Genomic DNA, 24,094 nt, shown 5'->3' on the forward strand with positions numbered 1-24,094 from the left:
CATAATTATGTTTTTCTTTTTCATTGGTCTGTAACTGTGGATTAAATCCAAATTTACTGCTTATAGTGCTCTTCATGTATGTTAAATACTATTTTTTGTTGTCCCTAAAACCAGTTTTATCTAACTCTGGATTTGCATATTTTTAACTAATGATTTCTGAGTTGTTTATAGCTGTGGGTTCTTATCACGCCATGCCTGCCCTCTGTGCTGCATCCTGTCTCTGCTTCTCAAGGCTGTCGTGCCAGGCCTGCAGTTCTCTACGTTACATCTCTATGTTGTAGTCCGAAATAGCTCATTCTGCCTAGAACAATTGCTTGTTGCTGCTATTTGTATAACTATAGTCAGACCACGCAAAGGTAAAGTCAAATAGATTAGATATAGACATCTGGTCCATTGGAATAATTGCTGTCACAGAGAAACTAAGTAAAGGCAACAATGATTTTGGGGAGGATCAAAAATTCAAGATTAAGTGTAAGGTCTAATGGAATGCCAGAAGGAAGAGCAAATCAGATTGTAGTACTTTTAACCACATTTATACAGTAGCATAAACAATTACATTCCTGGCTTTGTTTATAAATTTCATCCCAGCTGAAGTCCTCTACCCTTATGAAAAGATGGTCGGTGCCATTAGTTACTTTATTTCTGCTATTTCTGCTTGATACAGGTGTCACAAATGTAACTCATTCCTTGCAGTGTCTGAGTGCTAGCAAAGGAGGCATGTACAAGTTGTTGGTCTCCATAAATAGTTTTGCTATTGCACACTCGCGAGGCAAACCAAAGCAAACTATTGACTCTACAGTCAGATACTGGGTTTGGGTGTAAAATGTACTTAGACACTGAGGAAGCACAAAGCTCCTTCAGTTCTAGTGCCTGGTGTGGAGGGAAGTGGGGAAGAAGAGGAGAAAGCCAAATTAAATATTAAATTGTGTTGAAAATATTTTAATGCTTTGTAGAGTTGAGTTTCTTACTTTGTTTCTGATAATTTTAGAAAGTGTTTTCCCTATTTTTTAATAGAAACGACCAGCCTTTTTATAATATATTTTGGGATCTTCCAAATTTCTGGTTTTATTAAAGTAGAATAGACTAAAATAATGCTATTGTATTAGATAATGAATTAAATATAATTCTTCCGTGACACTATTTCTAAATAGTATTTCCAAATTGTTCATTTAACACAGAACATTTATCTACTGAAGGCATTAATTCATGTTAAAATAGTACTGAAATCATGACACAGAGAAAGACACTCGATTATGAGACTCTCCCTTTAAAGTTGCACTATAATGGAGAAGGGTACAACTACATTAAGCAGTTTGAGCCTGTCTTATTTTTATATGACACTTCTTTGTTTCCTTTCTGTCAAAATAAAAACAGAAATAATTTAAAAAGTAGATCTTTGTCTGTAAATTTTGGGGCAGGAATGTATAGTAGAATTTTACGATAATTTTCACAGACAGTGAAAGTTGTCAGGGAATCTGCAGTTTTAAAGAGGTGATATTTACTTGATGAGTACTTACAGCCTCAGTTCTGTAGTTATGCTGGTGAAGGAAGCACTGTGCACTGTGGGGAGCTTTGTTTGTCTTTCCAAATAGCTGCACACTGCGAGGAATTATTTGTCCATAGCCACTCTTAAGAATAGGTACCCAAGGTTGAATTCTGATAATATGAAATTAAGGATCATATTTATAATGTTTTGAAGAAATAAAACTAATATTATGCAAGTTAGGTTTTCCTTACCCTTTGGGAGCCAGATAAATGCACGTTTGAAAATAATTCTTTTCCACTGAAACAAAAAACCTATAAAGTTGTTGAGAACGCATCTTATAATGAAGACATTCAAGTGAGATGAGAGAGAAATGGCCTTTAATTTTTTCTGTGGTGGACATGCTTTCTCTACCACATTGGAGCTCTGGGCAATGATTAATGGGATGAAGATTAATAAGTGCAAATTCTGGATTCTGCACCTGGGATGGAGTAAGGTGGGGCACCAGTTAAACTGGGAGAGGAGTGGCTGGGGAGCAGCCCTGCAGAAAGGGGCCTGGGGGTGCTGGTCGGCAGCAGGCTCACCCGGAGCCAGCAGTGTGCCCGGGCAGCCAAGAGGGCAAACCGCGTCCTGGGGGGGCATCAAACACAGCACGGCCAGCCGCTCGACAGAGGCGATTGTCCTGCCGTGCTCAGCGTTGGTGCGGCCTCACCTCGGGTGCTGCAGGCAGTTCTGGGCCCCGCAGTTTAAGAAGGATGTGACGGTCCTTGAACGCGTCCAGAGGAGGGCAACAAAGCTGGTGACAGGGCTGGAAGGCATGTCCTGTGGGGAGTGGCTGAGGACTTTGGGCTTGTGTAGTTTGGAGAAAAGGAGGCTGAGGGGGGACCTCGTTGCTCTCTACAGCTTCCTGAGGAGGGGCGGTGGAGAGGGAGGTGGTGATCTCTTCTCCCTGGGATCCAGTGACAGGACACATGGGAATGGTTCACAGCTGCGTCAGGGGAGGTTTAGACTGGACATTAGGAAGCATTTCTGTACTGAGAAGGTGGTCAAACACTGGAACAGGCTTCCTAGAGAGGTGGTCGATGCCCCAAGCCTGTCAGCGTTTAAGAGGCATTTGGACAATGCCCTTAATAATTTGCTTTAACTTTCGGTCAGCCCTGAGTTGGTCAGGCAGTTGGACAAGATGATCGTTGTATGTCCCTTCCAACTGAAATACTCTATTCTGTTCTTTCAGTTTCTGACCTTGCATCCTTCTTTCTCTTCCCTTCCTTACACAGCATTTATATTTCCTGTGCTACCACTAGTGCTGTGCCTGCTTTCCATGTGTTCTTCTGCAGTGTGGAGTTTTAGAGCAGTAAAGGGACTTCAAATCCATGTAGTAGCTATGAAGTCAGTGCCTCTTACCCGGACTCCGCCATGAAGAAAGCCATCTTAGTAGGTGCACTTTTCCCACATGCTACCTCCTTTGCTGTCTCCATTTCCTGCTATGTGATGCATCTCATGGATCTTACACTTGAGCTCTAAATAAAAACAAGAGACCTGCAGATTTCTATCACACTATAGAAACATCAGTTTTGTCAATGTTTTGTTGTCTCACTGGGAAAAAAAAAGTTCCTTGTGGGAGACTTGAGTCAATTGGGATTTGCATTTGGAGTTGATAAACACAAGTCCTATTGAAGGTAATAAAAATTTTCCTGATTTTGGAATCAGAAGACCTTCTGTATCTGGGTCACACAGCACAAACAGATCAATATGAATGAATTACGCAGTATGACAACATATGTGCTTCTGAGCTGCTTGTGCCAGCAGTTGCAACTTGCTGCCTGACTAGCCTCTATCAAGTTTCAATTTACCATATTCATAGATCTGAAAAGCAATTTTGGAAAATTATTCATGTATTCATACAAGGGAAGAAGACCTTCAGACTTGATATTAAACAAGTCTTTTGAAATTAAAGGACTATAGACAAAAAGGAAAAGGCTGGAGAGCCAGCAAGCGAAAGCGTTTGGAAAAAAGTGAGAGGGGGAACTAACAAAGATTAACGTCTAATAAAAGCTGTCTATATCTATTCGTCTTTTTGTATTCTGCTTGTTCTAAGTTATCCACTGAGCCCAGAGTGAATTGCCTCATACTTCCTCATCTTTTCTTCTCTACTCTCAACCGGTTTTTGACTGCATTGCAGACATTGCAAACAGTCCTAACTGGAAATATTTATATGAATGTGGACTGCTGGACTCTACTTAAGATTCCTAGAATTAGTTTATAAACAAATGAATGATTCATAGAGTAGAAGAGGGAACATGCTCATTTGAGCAACTGCATTACCAGGGATAGACAGCAGTATTTAATTTCTGGGTTTATATTAGAAATTAGAAATTAGGATCAGCTAGGATCAGAGATATGCTTGAGATTTGTTTGTTTGTTTGTTTTTTAAATAGAAATCTATGATCTAACATTTATTTTAGTATTTTAAAGTAATAAAGGGAAATAAATACTATAAGAATTTGATGTATTCTGCATAGAGGACAAGAGTATTATACACACATGACCCATTAGTTTTTTTGTGAGACCCTGTCTACTTGCTCATTTGATAGCTTCCTTTTTTAGTTTCATTTGCTTTGTGCTGGACAAGTTGCATAAAATTTTTCCCCCAATTTTTTTTTTTTTCCCTTCACTGATATTCCCTACCATCCATTGTATTTCTTCACTCTCTGGGAGACGGATTTTCTGTTAGTGTTTGTGCAGCACATACATGATGATCCAGTTGTGGCATCTATGTTTTATTATACCACTATCACAGAATCACAGAATCACTAGGTTGGAAAGGACCTTTAAGATCATCAAGTCCAACCATTAATCCAGAACCACCATGTCCCCTAAACCATGTCCTGAAGCGCCACAGCCACACGTTTTTTGAACACTTCCAGAGATGGCGACTCTACCACCTCCCTGGGCAGTTTGTTCCAATGCCTGACCACCGTCTCAGTGAAGAAATTTTTCCTAATATCCAATCTAAACCTCCCCTGGCGCAACTTGAGGCCATTTCCTCTTGTCCTATCACTAGTTACTTGGGAGAAGAGACCAACACCCTCATCGCCACAACCCCCTTTCAGGTAGTTGTAGAGAGCGATAAGGTCTCCCCTCAGCCTCCTCTTCTCCAGACTAAACAACCCCAGTTCCCTCAGCCGCTCCTCGTAAGACTTGTGCTCCAGACCCCTCACCAGCTTCGTTGCCCTTCTCTGGACACGCTCCAGCACCTCAGCATCCTTCTTGTAGTGAGGGGCCCAAAACTGAACACAGTATTCAAGGTGCGGCCTCACCAGTGCCGAGTACAGGGGCACGATCACTTCCCTACTCCTGTTGGCCACACTATTCCTGATACAGGCCAGGACGCTGTTGGCCTTCTTGGCCACCTGGGCACACTGCCGGCTCATATTCAGCCAGCTGTCAACCAGCACCCCCAGGTCCCTTTCCGCCGGGCTGCTCTCCAGCCACTCCTCCCCAAGCCTGTAGCATTGCATGGGGTTGTTGTGGCCAAAGTGCAGGACCCTGCACTTGGCCTTATTAAACCTCATACAGTTGGCCTCTGCCCATCGATCCAGCCTGTCCAGATCCCTCTGCAGAGCCCTCCTATCCTCCAGCAGATCAACACTCCCACCCAGCTTGGTGTCATCTGCAAACTTACTGAGGGAGCACTCGATCCCCTCATCCAGATCATCTATAAAGATATTGAACAAGACTGGTCCCAGAACCGAGCCCTGGGGAACACCACTCGTGACCGGCCGCCAGCCGGATTTAACGCCATTCACCACAACTCTCTGGGCTCGGCCATCCAGCCAGTTCCTCACCCAGCGAAGAGTAAACCCGTCTAAGCCACGAGCCGCCAGTTTCTCCAGGAGAATGCTGTGGGAGACGCTGTCAAAGGCTTTACTAAAGTCCAGGTAGACAACGTCCACTGCCTTTCCCTCATCCACTAGGCGGGTCACCTGGTCATAGAAGGAGATCAGGTTGGTCAAGCAGGACCTGCCTTTCATGAACCCATGCTGGCTGGGCCTGATCCTTTGGCTGTTCTGCAGATGCCCTGTGAGCACTCTCAAAACCAACCGCTCCATAATCTTCCCTGGAACAGAGGTCAGGCTGACAGGCCTGTAGTTCCCAGGATCCTCCTTCTGGCCTTTCTTGTAGACGGGCGTCACATTGGCAAGCCTCCAGTCTTCTGGGATCTCCCCTGTTAACCAGGACTGCTGATAAACAATGGAGAGTGGCTTGGCAAGCTCCTCCGCCAGCTCTCTCAGTACTCTCGGGTGGATCCCATCAGGCCCCATAGACTTGTGGGTGTCCAGGTGGCTTAGCATGTCCTTGACTGCTTCCTCCTGGATTATGAGGAGATCATTACATGCTTTTTTTTAACATAAAACACTAGTTGTCTTGAGGAGTCTTTAGGCCAATAAATAAATTGTTCGGAGAGTGCGTATCAATGCCAGTTTGAAAAGTTGTGAAGCTGTATAATATTTGTGTGCATTATTTTGTTGCAAACATCAGTTTTGGTATTGAAAGTAGATAAGGTGTAATTTGTTGACTTTCTCTGTATGTTACCCATTACTTTAAAGAATTGTCTAGAAATTAGTTTTCCTGAGCTTTCATATCAAGTCACTGATGTGGAGTTATATATTACCAGTTTAATTGTATGCTTTTGTTATTTGTTCTTTAATTAAAGTCATAATGACAAAAGTTACAGCTTTAATTTATCTGGTGTATTGTTATAATAGTTTCAATATCAAAGGAAAGTGGAAAAGTGTCCACTCTTTCATGACAGCAGGTTTTTTCTAATAGTACATATTGGTGTGACATGAATATTTAATATTTTCTGCAACTGATAATGTCTTTGTCCTAATCTGAATGAAGGTATTTTGCTTTTGTGAACTGTTGAGTGTTAAGCCCCTTGGTAGGGAAACTATTTCAGTTTTGTGTAGAGACAGGGTATTGAGCATCTGCTATAATGGTAAAGACTTACAATACATTGAGAGCAAAGAGGGGAAATTGTAGAGCAGTAGTAAGTGTCAGTGAAAGACCCTAGCAACTAAGTGTAGTTCTATTTTGTTTTATCAAAATAAAAAGCTCATTTCTATTCACCTGATAGAATACCATATGGTAGGTTTCCGTTACTGTAAAGCTGAATGCTTTTTCTAATCACCTTATTCATTAAAGAATATGTGCAACAAGAACTTGGCTTATGACCAGCCTATGAGAGTATATTTGAAGCATTTGAACATGATGGGTAGAAGTCATCATTTGCCATGACAATGTGGAGACAGCCATCTGGTAGTATAGTTCCTAAAGTGGTGTAACACCCTTCCCTAGCCATTAGATTTGTTAGACTGAGTTCTGGTCACCTAATGCAGCAATTTATCACATGCAGATTATTTCTGTTCTGCTTTAGTCAATAGGGGGGAAAAAGAGAAATACTTATTTGCATAATTACAAGCAACTGAGATCTAACATTTGACCAAATGACTTTCATAAGAAAAAGAAGTAAAAACTGTTTAATCTAGTGTAGAAAATTGGATGCTTATGATTTTGTCATGCTCAGTTTTTTACCTGTAATGCTGCATACTCAGACAGTAAATGTGCTAAATTCATGCTATGCATCATTTTGTAGATAGACAGAAAACTTAAGTTTAAAGTTGTGTGTGTGTGTAAGTATAAACCGTAGAAACTCCCCAAAGGAAAGATAGTTGGGTGAAGATGACATTACATTGTTAACTCTTCCTGGTTTGCTTTGATGATGTGCCAGAAAAGTTAATAATACGTGTGTGAAACTTGAGAAGACTAGAACAGCTGTCTTAGAGAAGATTTTTTTTTTAAATTATTAACGTATTGCACTACTGTGTATGCTAAATATTAAGATTTCAGTGTTGTTTATAAACACTTAAAAAAAAATACTGGCACTTAATGAAAGTACAGTGCACTGTGGTTTTGCACTGTGTCCTGAAGGCCAGCAATGAGTTTCTAAGGGAGTCTATGACTTGAAATAAAAGAGTATTTACAGGGCAAAAGCATTAGTTCAGAATTATTTAAACCATGTGCTAGGCATGGTTTATGGTGGGCCTAAAGCTGAATATAAGTCATAGGCACCCTTGGACTTGAAAGAAATTTCACTTGGAAGCTAGGACTGTTCTCCAATGGTGCTGCTTAACTTCAATTTCAACCAGAATCATGACTGGGAATGATTCTGCACAGGCTGAAACATCTCTGAGGTTTGCAGTATTGTTTTGTGGCCAATCAAAAACCAGGGTGGCATTGGTCAAAGTTAATATGTTGTCATTCCTTCAAAAAACTTCACTTTCTACTATATGTGCTATTTCTAGAAAGGCTTTTGTTAGCAGAACAAGCACAAGTTCTCACCTGGTAGATAAGTTATTGTTTACTTTGCAATTTATGTTCTCTCTGTTATAGTTTGGCTCTATCTCCCTTAACACCTAGATCCTGAGAAATTAAACCAGTACTTCTAACATGGACCTAATTGCAGAGATGAGGCAGTATCTGAGATTAATGCAGATAGTTGTCTCTTCCTGCTCTTTCTAATTGGTCTGCGGTACAGGTTCCCCAGGGGGAGAGATGTAGAGGGAGCGAAAGATGGGAACAACATTCCTGCAACTTCACATCATCAGAGGGAGGCATGCAGAAAGGGAAGCAGGATTGCTATACCTTCACAGATATATGAGTTGTTCCAGAATCCTTCCATTACCATCATCCAAAGTTGCCCTTTAAGCATCGTAAGAGTTCAACAACTTCTCCCCCTCTCCTTTTTTAACGTTGGACGCATGGCTAAAGGAAACCTTCCTGAATTACAGTTACATGGCTTGACTGAGATGGGGTCAAATAAAATGGGTCTTTGCTGTTTGAAAAATAAATTACCTAAAAATAGCTCAAGGAATTTATTTGTGTTTCCTTGTAGGTGGCATTAAATGTCCTGTTTGCAGCTTTGTGTATGGTACAAAATGGGAGTTCAACAGACATCTTAAAAACAAGCATGGAATGAAGCTAGTGGAACACGATGGGGAGACCAAGTGGGAGGTAAGCCAAAGTTGTCATAGGTTTGGCCCTAAGATTTTAAAAAACTTTAGATACGGATAAGAATAAGAAGTATTTGCAAATGTGTTCTTGACTTTATATAAGATCAGGAGGTCATGTGATCTCTGATCTTCATTTTGAATACATACGTTGCTATGACTGTTGAGCTTGACTGCTTAACAAGTGCTTATTTCTGCATTTTAGGGCTCTAGTCCTCTATTTGCAGCAGAAAGGGTGAAAGTCTTAGCAAAAAATTGTGAAACTGAAAAACTTACTGCATATTGTTATATGCCAAATGTTCTCTGGTGTTAATTGCAAGATGTGCAAAGCTGCAAGCTTATATTGAATTAATGAAAAAAGCTTATAGTTTGGTCCAGAAAATGTTAGAATCTGGAAAACTGAGTTTGTAAATTGATCAACTAAAAAAAGGTACTATTATATAGAGTAAGTCTTCTATCATTTGTTCTGTGTTTCCAGCTTCAATCCAAATTATATAGGAATCACAGTATTGCTAAGATCAGACCTTAAAAAATTAAAGTTACACCTATGAATTTGGGTTATTAAGATAAAAAGAAACCAACAACCTGAATTTTCATGGTTTGGGGTGGGGTAGGGCAGCTACCTTGAAAGGGCTTACACTTTCAAGCTTTCCTCTGCTGTTATATGTGTAGCAATTTGTTTTAAAATGAAAAATAAAACTTTTACTCGTATAGAGCAGAGCTGACTGTAGATGCAGAAGCTATGGGAAAACCACAGAAATATCTAGACACTTTTATTTAAAGAACTATGGTTGGCAAGCTGAATCTTTTTCACTGCCTGAGTAGGTTATTGTTGGTGTCCAATGAGAGGAAATAGCCAGAAGTCAACTGCAGTTGGCTGACCTCTACAGTTTAAGACCTGTTCTACTAAATTCCAGGCATTCTAGCCCCCATTATAAACCTAATGCCTGATTTAGAAGAGCCATCCTGCAGTCCTTGTTCAACAGTTTTTGAGTATCTACATCTCGGCTTGGTTTTGTTTTCAAGTTAACTGCTGAAGTTTCTGAAGAAGCATCCACTCAGTATCTCCATATCACAGAGGCTGGAGAAGATGTTCAAGGTACTCAAGCTGCGGTAGCTGCATTACAGAACCTTAGGTATACTTCTGAGAATGGTAAGTTACCCTTTTTAAGTTAGAACACAAAATACATCCTTTTTCATAATTACCTAATTCTTTTGAGTATACTGGGTATTATATGGTCTCCTGTGAAACTATTAAAAATTATTAACTTACTTCTGGGGGTTTCTATTTTTCTTTGAGGATAAATAATGAGAAGTAACCATTCTTTACGAATTTCTGTATCCTTTAGTCATTAACACTTATCACACTCTGTTTTGCACTTTATTATTAGGTGTGTGGAATTTCCTGCCTGTATTATTAAATATATGTGAAATCAGCTATCTAGGCAGCGTAGATGATGTGTATCTAATGGCAATTCTCTAGCTATTATTTTTCTCCCTGCTTAAGTCAGCCAGACTGCAGAAGTGACATGGTGGAATAGCTCATTTACCATGTTCCCAAGACAGTACTAACAAACTTAATTCTGATGATACACAAAACAAAGTAAGCTATTCAATATTAGACTGAGGAGGAACAAGAGTGGCATTAGGTAATGATTGCTAAGTGGGAAAGAACAAAAACTGGGAGGAAAGAAAAAATGTCCAGGATTCTGAGAGTGTTAAAACATCAGAGACTAGAGAAGATGTTCATATATTTTGCTTTTATATATACAAATAAATGCATTGGTTATGAGAAGATAACATTTTACAATTGTTTACCATTGTGGTCTTTATAGTTCATAATACAGATGCATTTTAAAACCTCCCATTTTTAAAGGAATTTCCAATCATGTTGCAATTAAATTACGTTACTGACAATTACTGTATATTCTTTTATTTTAATGACTGGGAATTCTGAATGACTAAAAACCTCTTGAGAAATTTTTTTAAACTTTTATATATCTAAATTAAAATAAACATAATCACGGAATATACTGTACATCACATTTTTTATTTTAAGCATGAGGCTGTAGTTTTCAAAACACAATGATTTGCTTTAGTGCATCCAGCTTCGTATACTCTTCCAGCATATTCCCTCTAGGTATGAAAAACAGTAGTATCTTGTCTAAAGGCAGTTATATAAAAAAAAAAACCCTAAGGCAAGCAAATATTTTTCAGCACTCAGATAAATTTATTTCTTACGTAAATAACAAAGTATAACTACTTTCTGTTTGAAACGAAATTACCTGCTCTAGATCCCCATCACAGTATCAGCCTCAGTTTGAAAGGGTTTGGGATTAAGAGATTACCTTTATTCTATTTACTTTCTCTTTCCTAGTTCCAACAGTGATTACAGCAAATATAAGGCAGCTTTACCATGACCCTGAGAGTTTCTTTCCCTTTCTGACATATCTGTCATGCTGACACTGGGCGCGTGGGAGTGGTGGGCCACTGAAGGGGAATTCGTATTCCTGCATAACAAAAAACATTTTCCAGTGCACGAATCTTTCCTTTTCACACATTGGGAGAAGCGAGAGTACAGCTACATATGGTTGGGTTTTTTGTAAACTTGCCTTTCCTTTGGTGGGGCTACACACATCAAGAGGATTTTTTAAAATAGGGCAAACATGTTCTGATCCCATGCTTATAAAATGATAAGCATGAGCACTCTCAAGCAATTAACTTTTCCCTTCAGCACGTTAGTGATAACAGTACTTTAGGTTGAGGGGTATTGCAGATGGCCGGACAGATGGCAAACACAGGTTTGTAATATGCCAAATAGCTGTTGTGGTTATAGGTATAGAGTTCAGGTTCTGTTTAAGCTGGATGTCTGGCAATTTGTAAAGTCTTGCAGCTTCCCAATTTACAGTTACTGCTGTGAGTGGTACCTGTTGTTTGTTTATTCACTGTATTCTTTTAGAACTCTTTCACATAGGCATAAAAATGATCAGTGTGGCTTCACTTGCTGATTCATGCATTCCTCAGGCAAATTTGTTTTGTGAATACTTTCCTGCCACAGATCTATTATTAAAGTGTCATGTTACTGAGCTATTTGAAATTTATAAACAGCACTGTGGTTCAGGGTTCAGGTAGGAAGGGAGAGTGCCTGTAGCGCTTAGCTTCATATACCTTTAGAGCTGGTTTACTGTAATGATCTTATGGTTTACTGTCTTTCTGATAAGGTGAAAGACTGGATCCAACAGCTGTAAACATCCTGCAGCAAATCATTGAGTTGGGTTCGGAAACCCATGATGCCACTGCAGTTGCTTCTGTAGTTACCATGGCACCTGGCACTGTGACCGTGGTAAAGCAGGTAGGAGCTCTTTTCTTCTCTAAAACAGGTATATTTAATTTTTATGTACTTACTGTGAAATGAGTATTATTTTGCAAGGGCCAAATTTTGAATGACCATGCAAGACACACCTAGAATTTTTCCTAAAATAATTTTTTACTACATGTTGTGTGTATGTGTGTTTGTATGCCCACACACATACAAGTTTATACATATATACACATATATGTTTATACATATAAAGAAGCATGCATTTTTGCATGTATATAAAATATGAGTGAACAAATGCACATATATATGTATGCGTGTGTGTGAAAATACAGCTTTTTTCTAGCAGGTGTTTTCAGGCTTTTTAAAATAACATACCTGCATTGTGCATGGGCACTTAGTTCCATTGTCATCTAAAAGAATCAAGAGGCCTTTGAATTGAAGGTCCAGAAGAGCATGAAAGGGCATTGTTTGTGCAGAATTGTGCGTGCTCTGCAACAGCGTGGTAGGACCATACCCAAACATGAACCACTGTCTTTAGTCTTTGCAGTGCTGGCCTGTGGCTGAAGTTAGAAAGACTTGCAGGGTCCTAAAGTCATGTACCCTGGGGACAAATAAGACTTCTACTCAGTCTGAGTTCACACTGCCTTTCTAATGAGGGGTGCAACAGGAGTGATCTGCAGCTCTAGGAAGAATATTGAAGGTGTTCCTTACAGCCGTTCCTTATATGAGACAAAAGTCAGCATGGCCACCGACATTTGAGATGAATGAAGAAAAACTCAATTGAGTAGTTGGTTGATCTGTAATTAATTTTGTTGTTACCAGGGAAATTGTGCAAGACCAGAAGATATAGATCAATATTAAAAAAAAAAGTATAAGATCAATTGTTAATTTTAGGCTTTTGCACAAATTCTCTTTCCAGAAAAATGGTGGATTCAGCTGATAATTAAGTGATATAATTTGTGGTAGGCAACATGGTTCCTCTTAAAACGAGGCAAACCTCATAAGGTATCGATAGAAGTAACTTGTATGTCTGTATATTTTTCTTGAAGTTTGGTACTGCACAGTTTTTGCTAAAAATATTTGCAATGTACAGTATTACTAAAGCACTTTAGGAATTAAGAATGAGAAGATATACAAAATAAACAAATGAAAGGAAAAAAAAATTTCAATTTGAGGTGGCTATTGAGTGCAAATGTCAAGACATTTGCTTAGTATTTCTTCCTCACGGGTGTCTGCCAACTTTATTGCTGACATTTTACCTTTCCCCTCATGGTGTTCTCCAAGCTCCACTTGTTCCTCCTGTTTCGTCATACCTCTCTGCTTATCCCTTTTCCCATTCTGCTCAGTGATTCACTGAGGTCTCTGCACTTAATGTGGTTGATAAGTGAGGGAAGGAAAATACATGAGAAGTCTTAAATTCATGAAGAGTTTAAGTAACTCCTTTTAGTTAAATGAACCAAAACTCTGATTATTCTGAGTGCTAGAACTAACTTTTGAGTTCAGTATTTTTTTGTGGCGTTGTGAACGTTGAATTCGTGAGAGCTTCATAGAAGTGGGAAGTCTGTAGTCTGTGAAGGCAGTGTTTGAATAATTCCTAGATTTGCTGCCCAAATGTCAGAGAGACAAGGCAGAATTTCAAGACAAAGCATTTTGAGATGTTCCTGTGCAATATTGAACAGGTATTTTGATTAGAAACCATGTAAGGGATTTGTTTGGTTTTTTTTTAAGAATAACAGATCCAAATTTGGAAACTAAATTCAGTCACTAAAGAGAAGAGACATGTTAGTCCTATTATGTGGAAGTTTCAAAACAATTTTAACAGTGGAGTCGCTGCCAACATCTATGCTGTGCTATACATATGACCTGTTTAAGGGTTGAATGCAGTATTAGCCATTGCTGTTTGTCTATGCTGTCTGTCAATATTACTGAAACCTGTTCTTCCCTTAAAAATGCATCTTTTGAGGCCCCTCTGCTAAAAGCCAAGGAGAAAGTGACTGTTGAAGTCACAGCTGCCAAGGAGAAACTACGTTTCGATATTTGAATGTTAAACTTTAAAAATACATAATTAAAAAAATTCTCCTCCAATTCTCCTCTTCTGCCTCCAAGTATTAAATCTGATCAATGTCTGATTCATCTCAAAATCTATCGTCTTCCGTGTTCGACCATCTGAATTTGATGATAGCTTTTTGTAAGTAAATGTTTATATTCCAAATTAATTTTCTCTCTCACTTTTTAATCCATATTTCTAGCCTTTTGAGTTTACAAGCTGCTAAGCATTGATCACTTCTTTTTCCCCTGCCTTGTATACATCAATGACTCTCACTGGTCTGATGTCAAACTGTTACAAGCTCCACTCCTATATCAAATCAAATATTGAATTCTCAGAGCACAGAATCTCTTTGGTGCTTTTCTTTTTTGTTTTCTCCCTCTGCCTTTGGAGTCTTATTAATATAAAATGCCCTAACTTGAAGTTGCGCAGAAGCAAAATCAGTAAAGAATTTAAGTACATCTCAAGCTGAGTGATCTTCTGCTACCTCTGTTTACGCTGGATTTTACTAATGCCTTACTTTGCTGCTCAAAGCACCGTTTCTCTATTACCATGTTTCTTGCGTGTACTGGAATGCCTACTCATTTCTTTCTCTGGGAGCCTCCATGACTTTTCACTCTGTGTGTGCAGGAGTGTGCAGATCGGTGATTTCCCAGGGGAGGATTGGGTGGCAGTACACCTAGAGACAGCTGTCTGACCTTCAGTGGGCTTCATGGAAGTAGAGCAAGGACCAAGGGAGGTCTCTAGATGATGGTGATGATGATGATATTTCTCTTTTAAATTTTTCTCCTTTCATTTTTCTATTTTAATTTTTTTCTCTTTCAATTTTCTATATAAATCACTGTTTTATCAAAGTCTGTTTGATCTGTTACACAGTTTAGTTAGTTTCCACTTCTTCCCACCAGAAGATTGCTTCAGAATTACAGCCCCACCCATTTTTAATTTGAGGGAAAGAAGTCTTTAAATGTTATTAACGTGACCGTAATGCTCTCCTATTCAGAATTGTTAGCTTTTTTTCTTCAATACTGAGTTCCTTTCTGTGGGATATCATTCATTTGTACCTACAACTTTGTCAGGTTTTAATTATGCTGAGTTCCTAATTGTTAACCTTGAAGTGATCTTAAGACATGCTCATATTTCACTTTCCTGATGGAAAAATTATTCCACACTTTCTTCTCTGACCTTCAGCTTCTCTTGTGGATTGTGAGACAAAAAATTCATTCAGGGTGTCAGCAATATATCAGCATCATCTGTCACTGAATTTCCACTCTTGTTCTTTAATGGCCTCACCAAGTCCTTGCTTAGCAGCTTGGTTCCATTTTTTTTTCTTAACAACATTTCTTGTAGCTGCTCTGTTTTTTATGCGGTTGTGGTGTTTTTTTTCTTTTTCTCTAAGGACATACATTGTCCAGTTTTTTCATTACTTCTTACCTTCATATCTCATTTTTAGCTAGCCCTTGCAAGTTGCCTTCATATTTCTATATTTGCACCAAGAACTTTTTTCTAAATCCTAAATTATTAGAACATTTAAAAAGTATGTAAATGTTACACTGTATTGTTGCTATCTTTGTCTCCCATTTCCTCCCTGGGACCTTCACCCACAGCTGTCATCTTCCTCACTTTTCACCCATAAAAGTGCCATTTACGCTTGATCCTTAAAATTCTGTGTGAATCCAGATGTATCAGTAGTGCCTTCACCCTTTAGCACTTCCCCATGCCTGTGTGCTCAGGTACCTTCGGTGTACGGTACCTGTCGTGGTTCAGGTTAATGCAAGACTTTTGACTGCAGAAATAACCTTTGTCTTCATCCATAAGTCCTTTTCAGCAAGGATGAAAGATCTACAAGATGTCCAGTGTATTAGCTAGATCTGACTGGTATATTTTTTTAAATTGTTTTTTGCTAAGTCAGCAGAGGATAGAAAAGGGTACAAGACAGAAAGGATACCGTGTTTGAGGTGTTCTTCTATTAAATTATTGCTCTGGGTTGTATGTAGTCTTATTGCATGTATATTAAATCATAAGTACACATTATAATGGACGTCAAATTAAGATCAAATTCTCCATTCAAAGCCCCCAGCTCCTGAACAGGGTGTTGAGAAGAACAAAAGTGTCTATTATTTTAACTGTGGAAATTTTATGGTTTTTGTTCATAGGAATGATTTTATAAAAGAAAACCCTTTGACAATATAACAGTAACCAATCCCAGCCTCAATTGGGATTCAGCTTATGATTTTAAACCAAAAAAAATGCAAAGTAGTCCGATTTAGCTTGGATTGTGATTGGGAAATAGGAATTGTTGTTGGCTCTCATAGTGTCATGTGTTTGAGGCCTTTCAAAGGTTGTGTCTAGAGCCCAAAATGACTTTAGCTCATTCTTGCCTGACACTCAGTATACTAACTTGTTATCAAGATTAAACTTTTACTGGTATCTGATTTGGGAGAGATCCTGTTGCGCGACAGCTGTGAAAACAACACAGCTGCTAAGCAATGTAATACACACCAAATGCCCAAGAGGAAAACAAGTTCATAGTGTGAAGTTTTACCAGTATGGCCTGAGACTGGCAAAAATCCCCACTGAAGCTTTGATCACAGCATGGCAGGAGAAGAGTGTCCTTGACAGTTTTGAGTCCTTTCCAGTTACTAGTGATCCAGTCTGGATCTTCTTCTGAGACAGATATGTCTTTATGGCATGGTATTTGAGCTGTTCTGCACTGCTTAAAGACAAAAAAAAGTAAGAAGGTGGGGAAAAGGTGAAAGCAGAGAGTGACAAGTTTGAAGAATAACTAGGGAAGAGACTAATAAATGCTTACAAAAGACAAGAAATATCATTCGTAATGGATGGTAAACGTGGATGAGAAATTGAGGAGAAAGCAGCTTTATGGGAACAGTTCATAGCAAGATGGAGGGACTGGAAATGCAAAACAAGTCGCTTTACATTTTGCGGATTTGATTCTCTATGTCCTGTTACAGATATACTTTTAGCCTCATGCCTTAGGGTAGAGATTGGTTCATTAAGGTTTTCATTTGTTTTGCTAGCAGAGGCTGTTCTGTTCAGGTGGACTATTTTCCTAGCTCACACGCTAAATACAAAGGCAGGATTGGAGGATGAGCAGTTATACCAGTATCACAACCACCCTTGATTTGCAGTGTCTGCAGGTCTATGTTCAAAAACTTGTTTTTCACAGAATATATCTGTATGTAAACTAGAAAAGAGAGAGGGTTCAACTACAAACTACCTTGATGTATAGTTATTTATTTCAGTTAGTATATACATCAAATAAAGATATTAATTGGTCCTGAAGAAGTAGTTTGTTCCAAGTTTTTGATTTAAGTAGAGTTCCCTGTGAAGAAGCATTTCCCTCAGAAATGAGCACTCCTGTTATCGTATTTCCTGCAGAGGAGACTCTCTCTGTGTGTAGTGTCTGTAAGTTGTTCTCTAGTGAGACAAGGTTCAAAGTGCATTTTCTTGGTTTCACAATATGAACATCCTCAAATGCTTATTTCCTGAATCCCTCACTGCATTGACCAGAACATCAAAAGAGTTGCCCCTTCTTGGTCTGTGTCCATCAGCTCTAGTATTTTTTCATCTTGTTGCTCTTCCATTTCCAATGCTTGTTAGCAGGAATATGTAATGGTAGCAATATACTTTCTGTTTTAATTCTGGTGGTGGTGTGTTTTTTTTTTTTTTTTTGTAAATGCACTGCATTACTTGTACCACATCTCTTTGAAATAACAAGTAGAAACTATATATGGTTCTTTGTCCAAATTTGATTTTTTTCTTTTTGCCTCAAATTACTGAACCAGAGCAGTACATTTCTGGATTCCTAGTCTCAAACGAAGTTTTAAATTAGTATACTATAGTAACCAGTTAAATTTGGTTGCTTGTTATCTGGTTTTCATACTTTTTTCATTTAGATATTGTTAGACAAATGTGCCACAAATTTGCCATGTTTAGGCATGTAATATGTTTTCTGTGTCATACTGAACCAGATATTATTGTCCTTATGTGAGAAACTCATCAGCAGGTGGTTGTATAAAGCTTTAAATCTTGTCCCGGGTATTATTTTTCCTGTATGAACAAGCCGCTGAGATCCTTCTTCCTTCAGAGCAAATCCTGCCTACCTCGTATACAGAAAACTGCTAGAGACCAGAGCAAGAGTCTTTGTTTTCTCTAATAAAACAAAACCAACCCCCCAAAAAAACAACTTGTTTTTAACTTGTTCACCACGTCAACTCCCCATTCTTTTCCTTAATTTCTAATTCTTCTGAACAATGTGTCTGGGTAAGCACTGCAAAATGACATTTTTATGCCACCTTACTTGTAGCACATTAGCATGTAAAAGCTTTAGTCAGAGATCCAGGACTTCACATGCCAAGTAATACACAGACATTTGGTTTGCATGATCTTTGTCTGCAAAATTACATTGCCACTCCAGACAATCTTCTCCTGTCCCCAGTAAAGACTGCATCTATCCTCTAAAGTTTTCCTGTTGCTCTAGAGCCATCACTTCAAGCTCACTCTGAAGATGGCCAAGAAGATTGTATTAATCACTAATCGTTATTATTAATCACTAAGATATATCAGTCTTTCTGCACAGCTGTTCATCAGTAGTCCACTTTATTTTTCAACCCTATGGGATGCAAGTCTTCCCTGTTATTCAAGCCAGAAAGCTGATGTCCTCTTCAGGTAGGATTCTTGGGCCTTGCATGCTGGTCATTAGCTAAATGGTGCTGACTTGTTCTGCATGACAACTTTCATATAGTCTCTTATTTCAACCACTTAGCTAAAACGGTTGACCAAGCCATCATTATTTTATGCTACAGTTAACTCCGATAGTCTTTTTTTCTGACATTCACAGGTTATGTTTTGCCCCTTTTGTATTCTTCATTCAAAAATTCAAAGATTACTTTTCTCTGCCCCCCTTGACATCACCCTCTCTTATTCTGTTCACTTGATCTTCCTTTTTTGCCACATCAGACAAAACCTTGTTTTCAGCTCCAAGGCTTTTTACTCCTTTCTGACTCCCATTCTCATTAGCTGTAAAGATTTTGACTCCTACCTTTGCTCAGTCCATGAAGATTTATTTTCTCATTACTTTTTTCAAACAAGTTTCTTAATGCCTTCTTCCATATTGTGCTTAGTGATGTGGATTTTTAATGAAAAGCAATTAGTCCCTCCTTGTCTTCTCTCAATTACTCTTCAAGAATATGATGACAGTAATTATCTGTGGTTAGGCTATTGGTATATTGATACTAATGCTTGTCATGCAAAACTACCACTGTGTCATTCATGTTGTACTCCCCCACCTCCCTTTTTCTGTGTCTGCTTATTGCCACTTGTTTTATATTGAAATCATAAGGCCTTTTTGCATGTAGCATACCTGACACAATCCAGCTCCTGGTCGAAAGCATTACACTAATATTAACAGTAAAGAGCAGTAATTGGCTGCTGATTTTTTTTTTTTTCTTTTTCTCACATTCAGAAATATTCTTACTGCAAATGTTTTCTTTTTATTCCTTTTCAGGGAAGGGAAGGAGTATATTTTCCTTAATAGCTTGAATTAATTACTCTCAAATTAAAAAAGACTTGCTTGGTTTGAGAGGAAGCGACTCCTCTAAGAGATACCCGTTTTTTTATGTCACTTTCATGTATTTGGATCATCCTTGGATATTTAAATTAAGAACTTTTATAATTTAGAAATGTTGAGCTTTTTCTGAAGATGTGGCGGCAACAGTCCCATTGGCTTTTGTGAGAGACACATTTAGCTAGTAAAGAATATTTATGCAGGTACTGAATTGATTTAACGTGCCAGCTGTGTGTGGTTTCAGCTTCTTGCTGTCATTCTTTAGTGAAGGATAAGCAGCCAGATGCTTTTCAGCTGGCTCTCAAACAGAAAAGAGGTCTTGAATGCTACTCTTCAAAATATTTCAGATGCCAATAAAAAGAATTGAGCGTAGTGACTTCATTCATTCTGATGGCAGCTGTCCCACTGTTTCACCAATTTGAGGGATGTAAATTAACGTTTTGAGATAATTCCCTGTGGAACAATCTAATAGGGACCAAGCAGAAGCATGTAAACATTGAACTGATTTGAAATGTAAATATCCAAAATAATGTGGTGATTTCTCAAACTAATAGGAGTACAGATAGCTGTCCGAAAAAGATACTGGAGCTAGAAACATCAGAAATAAGGGCATTAGTCTTCCTTACCTTGCCATGACAAGGGTAATAAAACCACATTGATAAAGTTAGGTAGGGAGGTCAAATTAACTTTCGTTATTGGCCATTTTCATTTCAAAAGCATATAAAACTGAGTGAGTATTGGATTGCTGCTATTGAATTGAATGAGATTCTGGTTTCATTTAATTTTCATGCCAGCTGTGCTTTATTTATTTTCTTTTCTTCATTATTTATGTACACTCACAAAACTATATATTTAAAATTATTTATGAGTTTTGATTTACAGTTACTAAAGCAAGACTGTACTAGACCCTTCTTAGACCGTGGTGTGCATTCTTGCAGCTCTTAGGAACTGTTGTGTAATTTTTCTGGCCTAAGGCATGTTGTCAGGATAATGGATAGCGTATTAAACACAGGAGAAGTCACTGTGTATTACATAATTAAAAGGACAAATTTTAGACAGCCCTATTTATGTATATTTTTGAAGATCTCTAGCATCAAGGACAGTAATTGTGAGCTGATTCATAAGAAGCTGCAAGATTTTAATTATCCAACGTTTTTTAATTGCAGCCTACCTATTATGTTCTTCGTTAGTAGATCTTGTGTGGATCCTTCCATTTTGCACAGGAGCTGCCACTGGAGCAGGTAGCCTCAGGAAAGAGGAGGACGCAGTTACAAAAAGGGAGTCCTGTGTCTGAATTGACAAAATTCCTGTTGCTTTCAGCAGGACTGAGGATTTCTTTTAAAAAAACATTAAAAGAGGTGCATGGGGAAGAACAGGAGAAGAAAGTTAACCATGCTTTATTTCTTTTCATGATTTATCTCCTTGCTTTTTAAAGAGAGTCTCAAGCTTCCACTAGTAAAAGGTAACTTTGGGGATACACATGTTTTGTGACAACATCAGTTACTGAGGGTGTTTACAACTTTTTTTGTGTCAAGACAAGCATCCAGCATCACCCACCTCTGTAGGAGCTTGTTGAGCTTGCACTTCAGCAGGAGCTATTTAAAGTAACTCTCAATTAAAATGTTCAGATATGCTTGGTAAAAGAAACAGAAGGTGGAAAGGACTTCAACCCATTCCTGTAGTTTTATCCTTATAATCTGAATCATAGAATCTTTGGGTCAGAAGGGACCTTTTACGGTCATCTAGTCCAACCCCCTGGCAATGAGCAGGGACATCTTCAAACCAGATCAGGTTGCTCAGAGCCCTGTCCAACCTGCCCTGGAATGTTGCCAGGGATGGGGCATCTACCACCTCTCTGGGCAACCTGTGCCAGGGTTTCACCACCCTCACTGTGAAAAATTTCTTCTTTATATCTAGTGTGCAACAAAGCCAGAGTCACCATCAGTAGGTACGATTGTGCCATTGCATGAAGGTCAAGACCAATGGCAGAATTCTCTTTAGAAGTTAAATCTTTCACCAGATAAAATCCGCATACATTTCATCAATGTGTCACGGGCATACTGGTGCTGGGACCTGTGAATAATTTAACACCTGAACATACTTGTTATTGTTCAAGAAAAGGCTTTGTACAGCCTGATGAATTGAGTGAAAGTCCAAAGTGGTGTGAAGTCCTAAGGGGTGTGTGCATCTCTGAAATCTTCTTCATCTGACAGATATTTTAAACACGGAATAAAAAAGTTAAAAGAAAAGTCAGTGTACAACAATGGGAATGGTTGCTTAGGGAAAAAAAGTTAAATTAGAAAAGAGCATCAGGAAAACAAACATTAAGAACTTTTTCTTCTTTCTGGTCTCTAAGGATTCAAACACATGCTTGGAAGCTTCACTGTAGTTCTTCCCTTCTGTTCCCACTCCCCTCTTAAGAAACAATAGTGATCTTAATTATATTTTCTTGAATTTGATTGCTCTAATACTACTGTTCACAAAACAATGTGGTATAAATGAGAATTGGAAAAGAACTTTTGAATCAGCTTCTAATTTAAAAAAATAGCCCTTTTCTAACTTGCATAATTTTGATTCCACACTGTGAAATCTACCACGTTTGACCTGTTCTTTACAAAATCGCTTACGACTTTGTTGCTGCCAAGAGCACACCGTACACTGCTCTGAGATACAAGGGTACACTGAGGTCCAGTAAATTGATATCTATCAATCCTTTGTTCTCTTCTTATTACACTTCATATGGTTATTGGAGATACCACAGTGTTTTGTTTTCCATCATGGAGATGCAGGTGAGCCAGCAATTCTGTCTTCTTTCCCTGTTGTTTGTGTAAGTGGACAATTTATAGGTGCTCTTGATGATACAAAAAAGTATTTGTTGTAGAGAATATGACCTCCTAAAAATTGTCAGCTACTTTCTTACAGTGAGGAATAAACATGATTTATCTCGGGGAGCTCACTTCATAAAACATTTGCTAAGCCTAAATGAAAGAAGAGAAATAGGCCTTAACAAAAACAACCCATTTTCTAGAAAGAGAAGGAAGAGCGGATTTGATTAACTGCATGTTGCAGTTGCAGGTGCGTTGACATTTATGATCCAGCAAATGAAACAGCTCTCTTCAATGAGCACAGGAAGTGGTCTTGTACTGAAAACATCTAACAAATGCCTTTGCATATATCTTGCATACCAAAAAATTGCTATTCCATTCTCTCCTCAAAAGTACATTATTTTATCACTAATGTTGGAGAGAATGCATTTGCTCCACGTGACTTAAAGTTTTCTGGCCTGGAGTACTGTGCATAGGAATTTTGTATGGATCTGGTAAAGAATTAAGATTTGTTCCTGAATTCTAGTAAGTACAGTATTTTAATAATTCACAGACAGCAGTTTGAACTCTTTGAAATTTGATACCAAACAGAGGTGGGTTTGGGTGTGTTGTTTTTTTTTTTACAAGAAGCAAAATGTTCAGTAAAAATTCTGTTATTTTCAATTGTTCCTCTCACTATCTTTTCAGTAATGTAAAAATTGCTGCCTCACAAACAGTAGGTCTTAGGGATCAATGTCCGTAATACCTACATTTCACAGATTTCTAATAAAAGTCCATTAAGATTTACAATGAATTTTTTACTTCTATGAGCAATCTGTTGGCTAGGAAAAAAAAGGACACGAAAAAGAAGAAAGAAATGGATACAGGAGATGCTTTTTTATGTGGTTTTCAGTGGATTCTCATCTCAGTGCTACTGGAGGAATTGTTTGACTTCTTACTTATTTAAATAAGAGCAGTTTTGATTTAATGACTGCTGAGATATTAAAGTTGTCTCCAAAGACCTATGTTCATGGAACTTTGCAGCTCTCTCTGCACAGAACTGAGATGCTGTGTTACTGCTTTCAGTATTCTGTCTAGAAATACAGTTCTTAATCAACAGCGCTCACTACAAATTTTGTAGTGAAACTGCCATTTTCATTCAAAACTATCTGATTTCTAATTTCTATGCTGTATTTCCATTAATCATCACAATACCAGGTGCTTATTGGAAAGGTGAAATTTCTGTAATCTCTTCAATGTCTCCTCAGGTAAAAGAAGAGGAGCAATCAGCCAATCACACTTTGATGATTCAAGAGACACTGCAGCAGGCTTCAGTGGAGCTTTCTGAACAGCATCACCTGGTAGTCTCATCAGATGAAGTGGAGGGAATTGAGACAGTGACTGTCTATACACAGGGTGGAGAGGCTTCAGAATTCATAGTTTATGTTCAGGAAGCTATGCAGCCTGTAGAAGAACAAAGTGTGGAACAATCGGTGCAGGATCTGTAGAGAAGTGTTCAAAGGAAATGGCTACTTGATTTGCCAAAGCCAAAAGTTGACCTTTCTTTTTCCTAATGCAGCCGAAGGCAAGCAAGCTGACAAATTTTCAATTAATTTGTGAAGCGAGACCATGTTATTAGATAGTGACCTGGCTGTCTGGAATGTATCAGTTACTTAGATATATTATATACAAAAACTCCTCAGACTTTCTTTTTGTAAAAATTGTTTATATTTTGAGGAAAAAGTATTCTTCCCTTCTAAGAAGATCTCTCACTTGATTCC

General features: G+C 38.4%; 1 protein-coding gene across 3 annotated transcripts in view; it reads left to right on the top strand.

Annotated features, from left to right (window-relative positions):
- The window catches only part of ZFAT (zinc finger and AT-hook domain containing), a gene marked incomplete at both ends in the record, with an annotated part of 80,573 nt that extends 56,752 nt beyond the window's left edge, over positions 1 to 23,821 (top strand). For 2 of the 3 annotated variants that reach the window (XM_082015248.1, XM_082015250.1), the window contains 4 exons: positions 8,442 to 8,560; positions 9,583 to 9,709; positions 11,778 to 11,908; positions 23,582 to 23,821. In XM_082015248.1, the coding sequence (XP_081871374.1) occupies positions 8,442 to 8,560; positions 9,583 to 9,709; positions 11,778 to 11,908; positions 23,582 to 23,821 (617 nt within the window). The remainder of the gene's footprint in view (positions 1 to 8,441; positions 8,561 to 9,582; positions 9,710 to 11,777; positions 11,909 to 23,581) is intronic. The other variant, XM_082015249.1, reaches the window with a different exon arrangement.
- Between the last annotated feature and the right edge of the window lie 273 nt (positions 23,822 to 24,094).

This window comes from Phaethon aethereus (assembly GCF_964289735.1).
Source record: "Phaethon aethereus genome assembly, chromosome: 2".
In the NCBI taxonomy this organism is placed as follows: Eukaryota; Metazoa; Chordata; class Aves; order Phaethontiformes; family Phaethontidae; genus Phaethon; species Phaethon aethereus.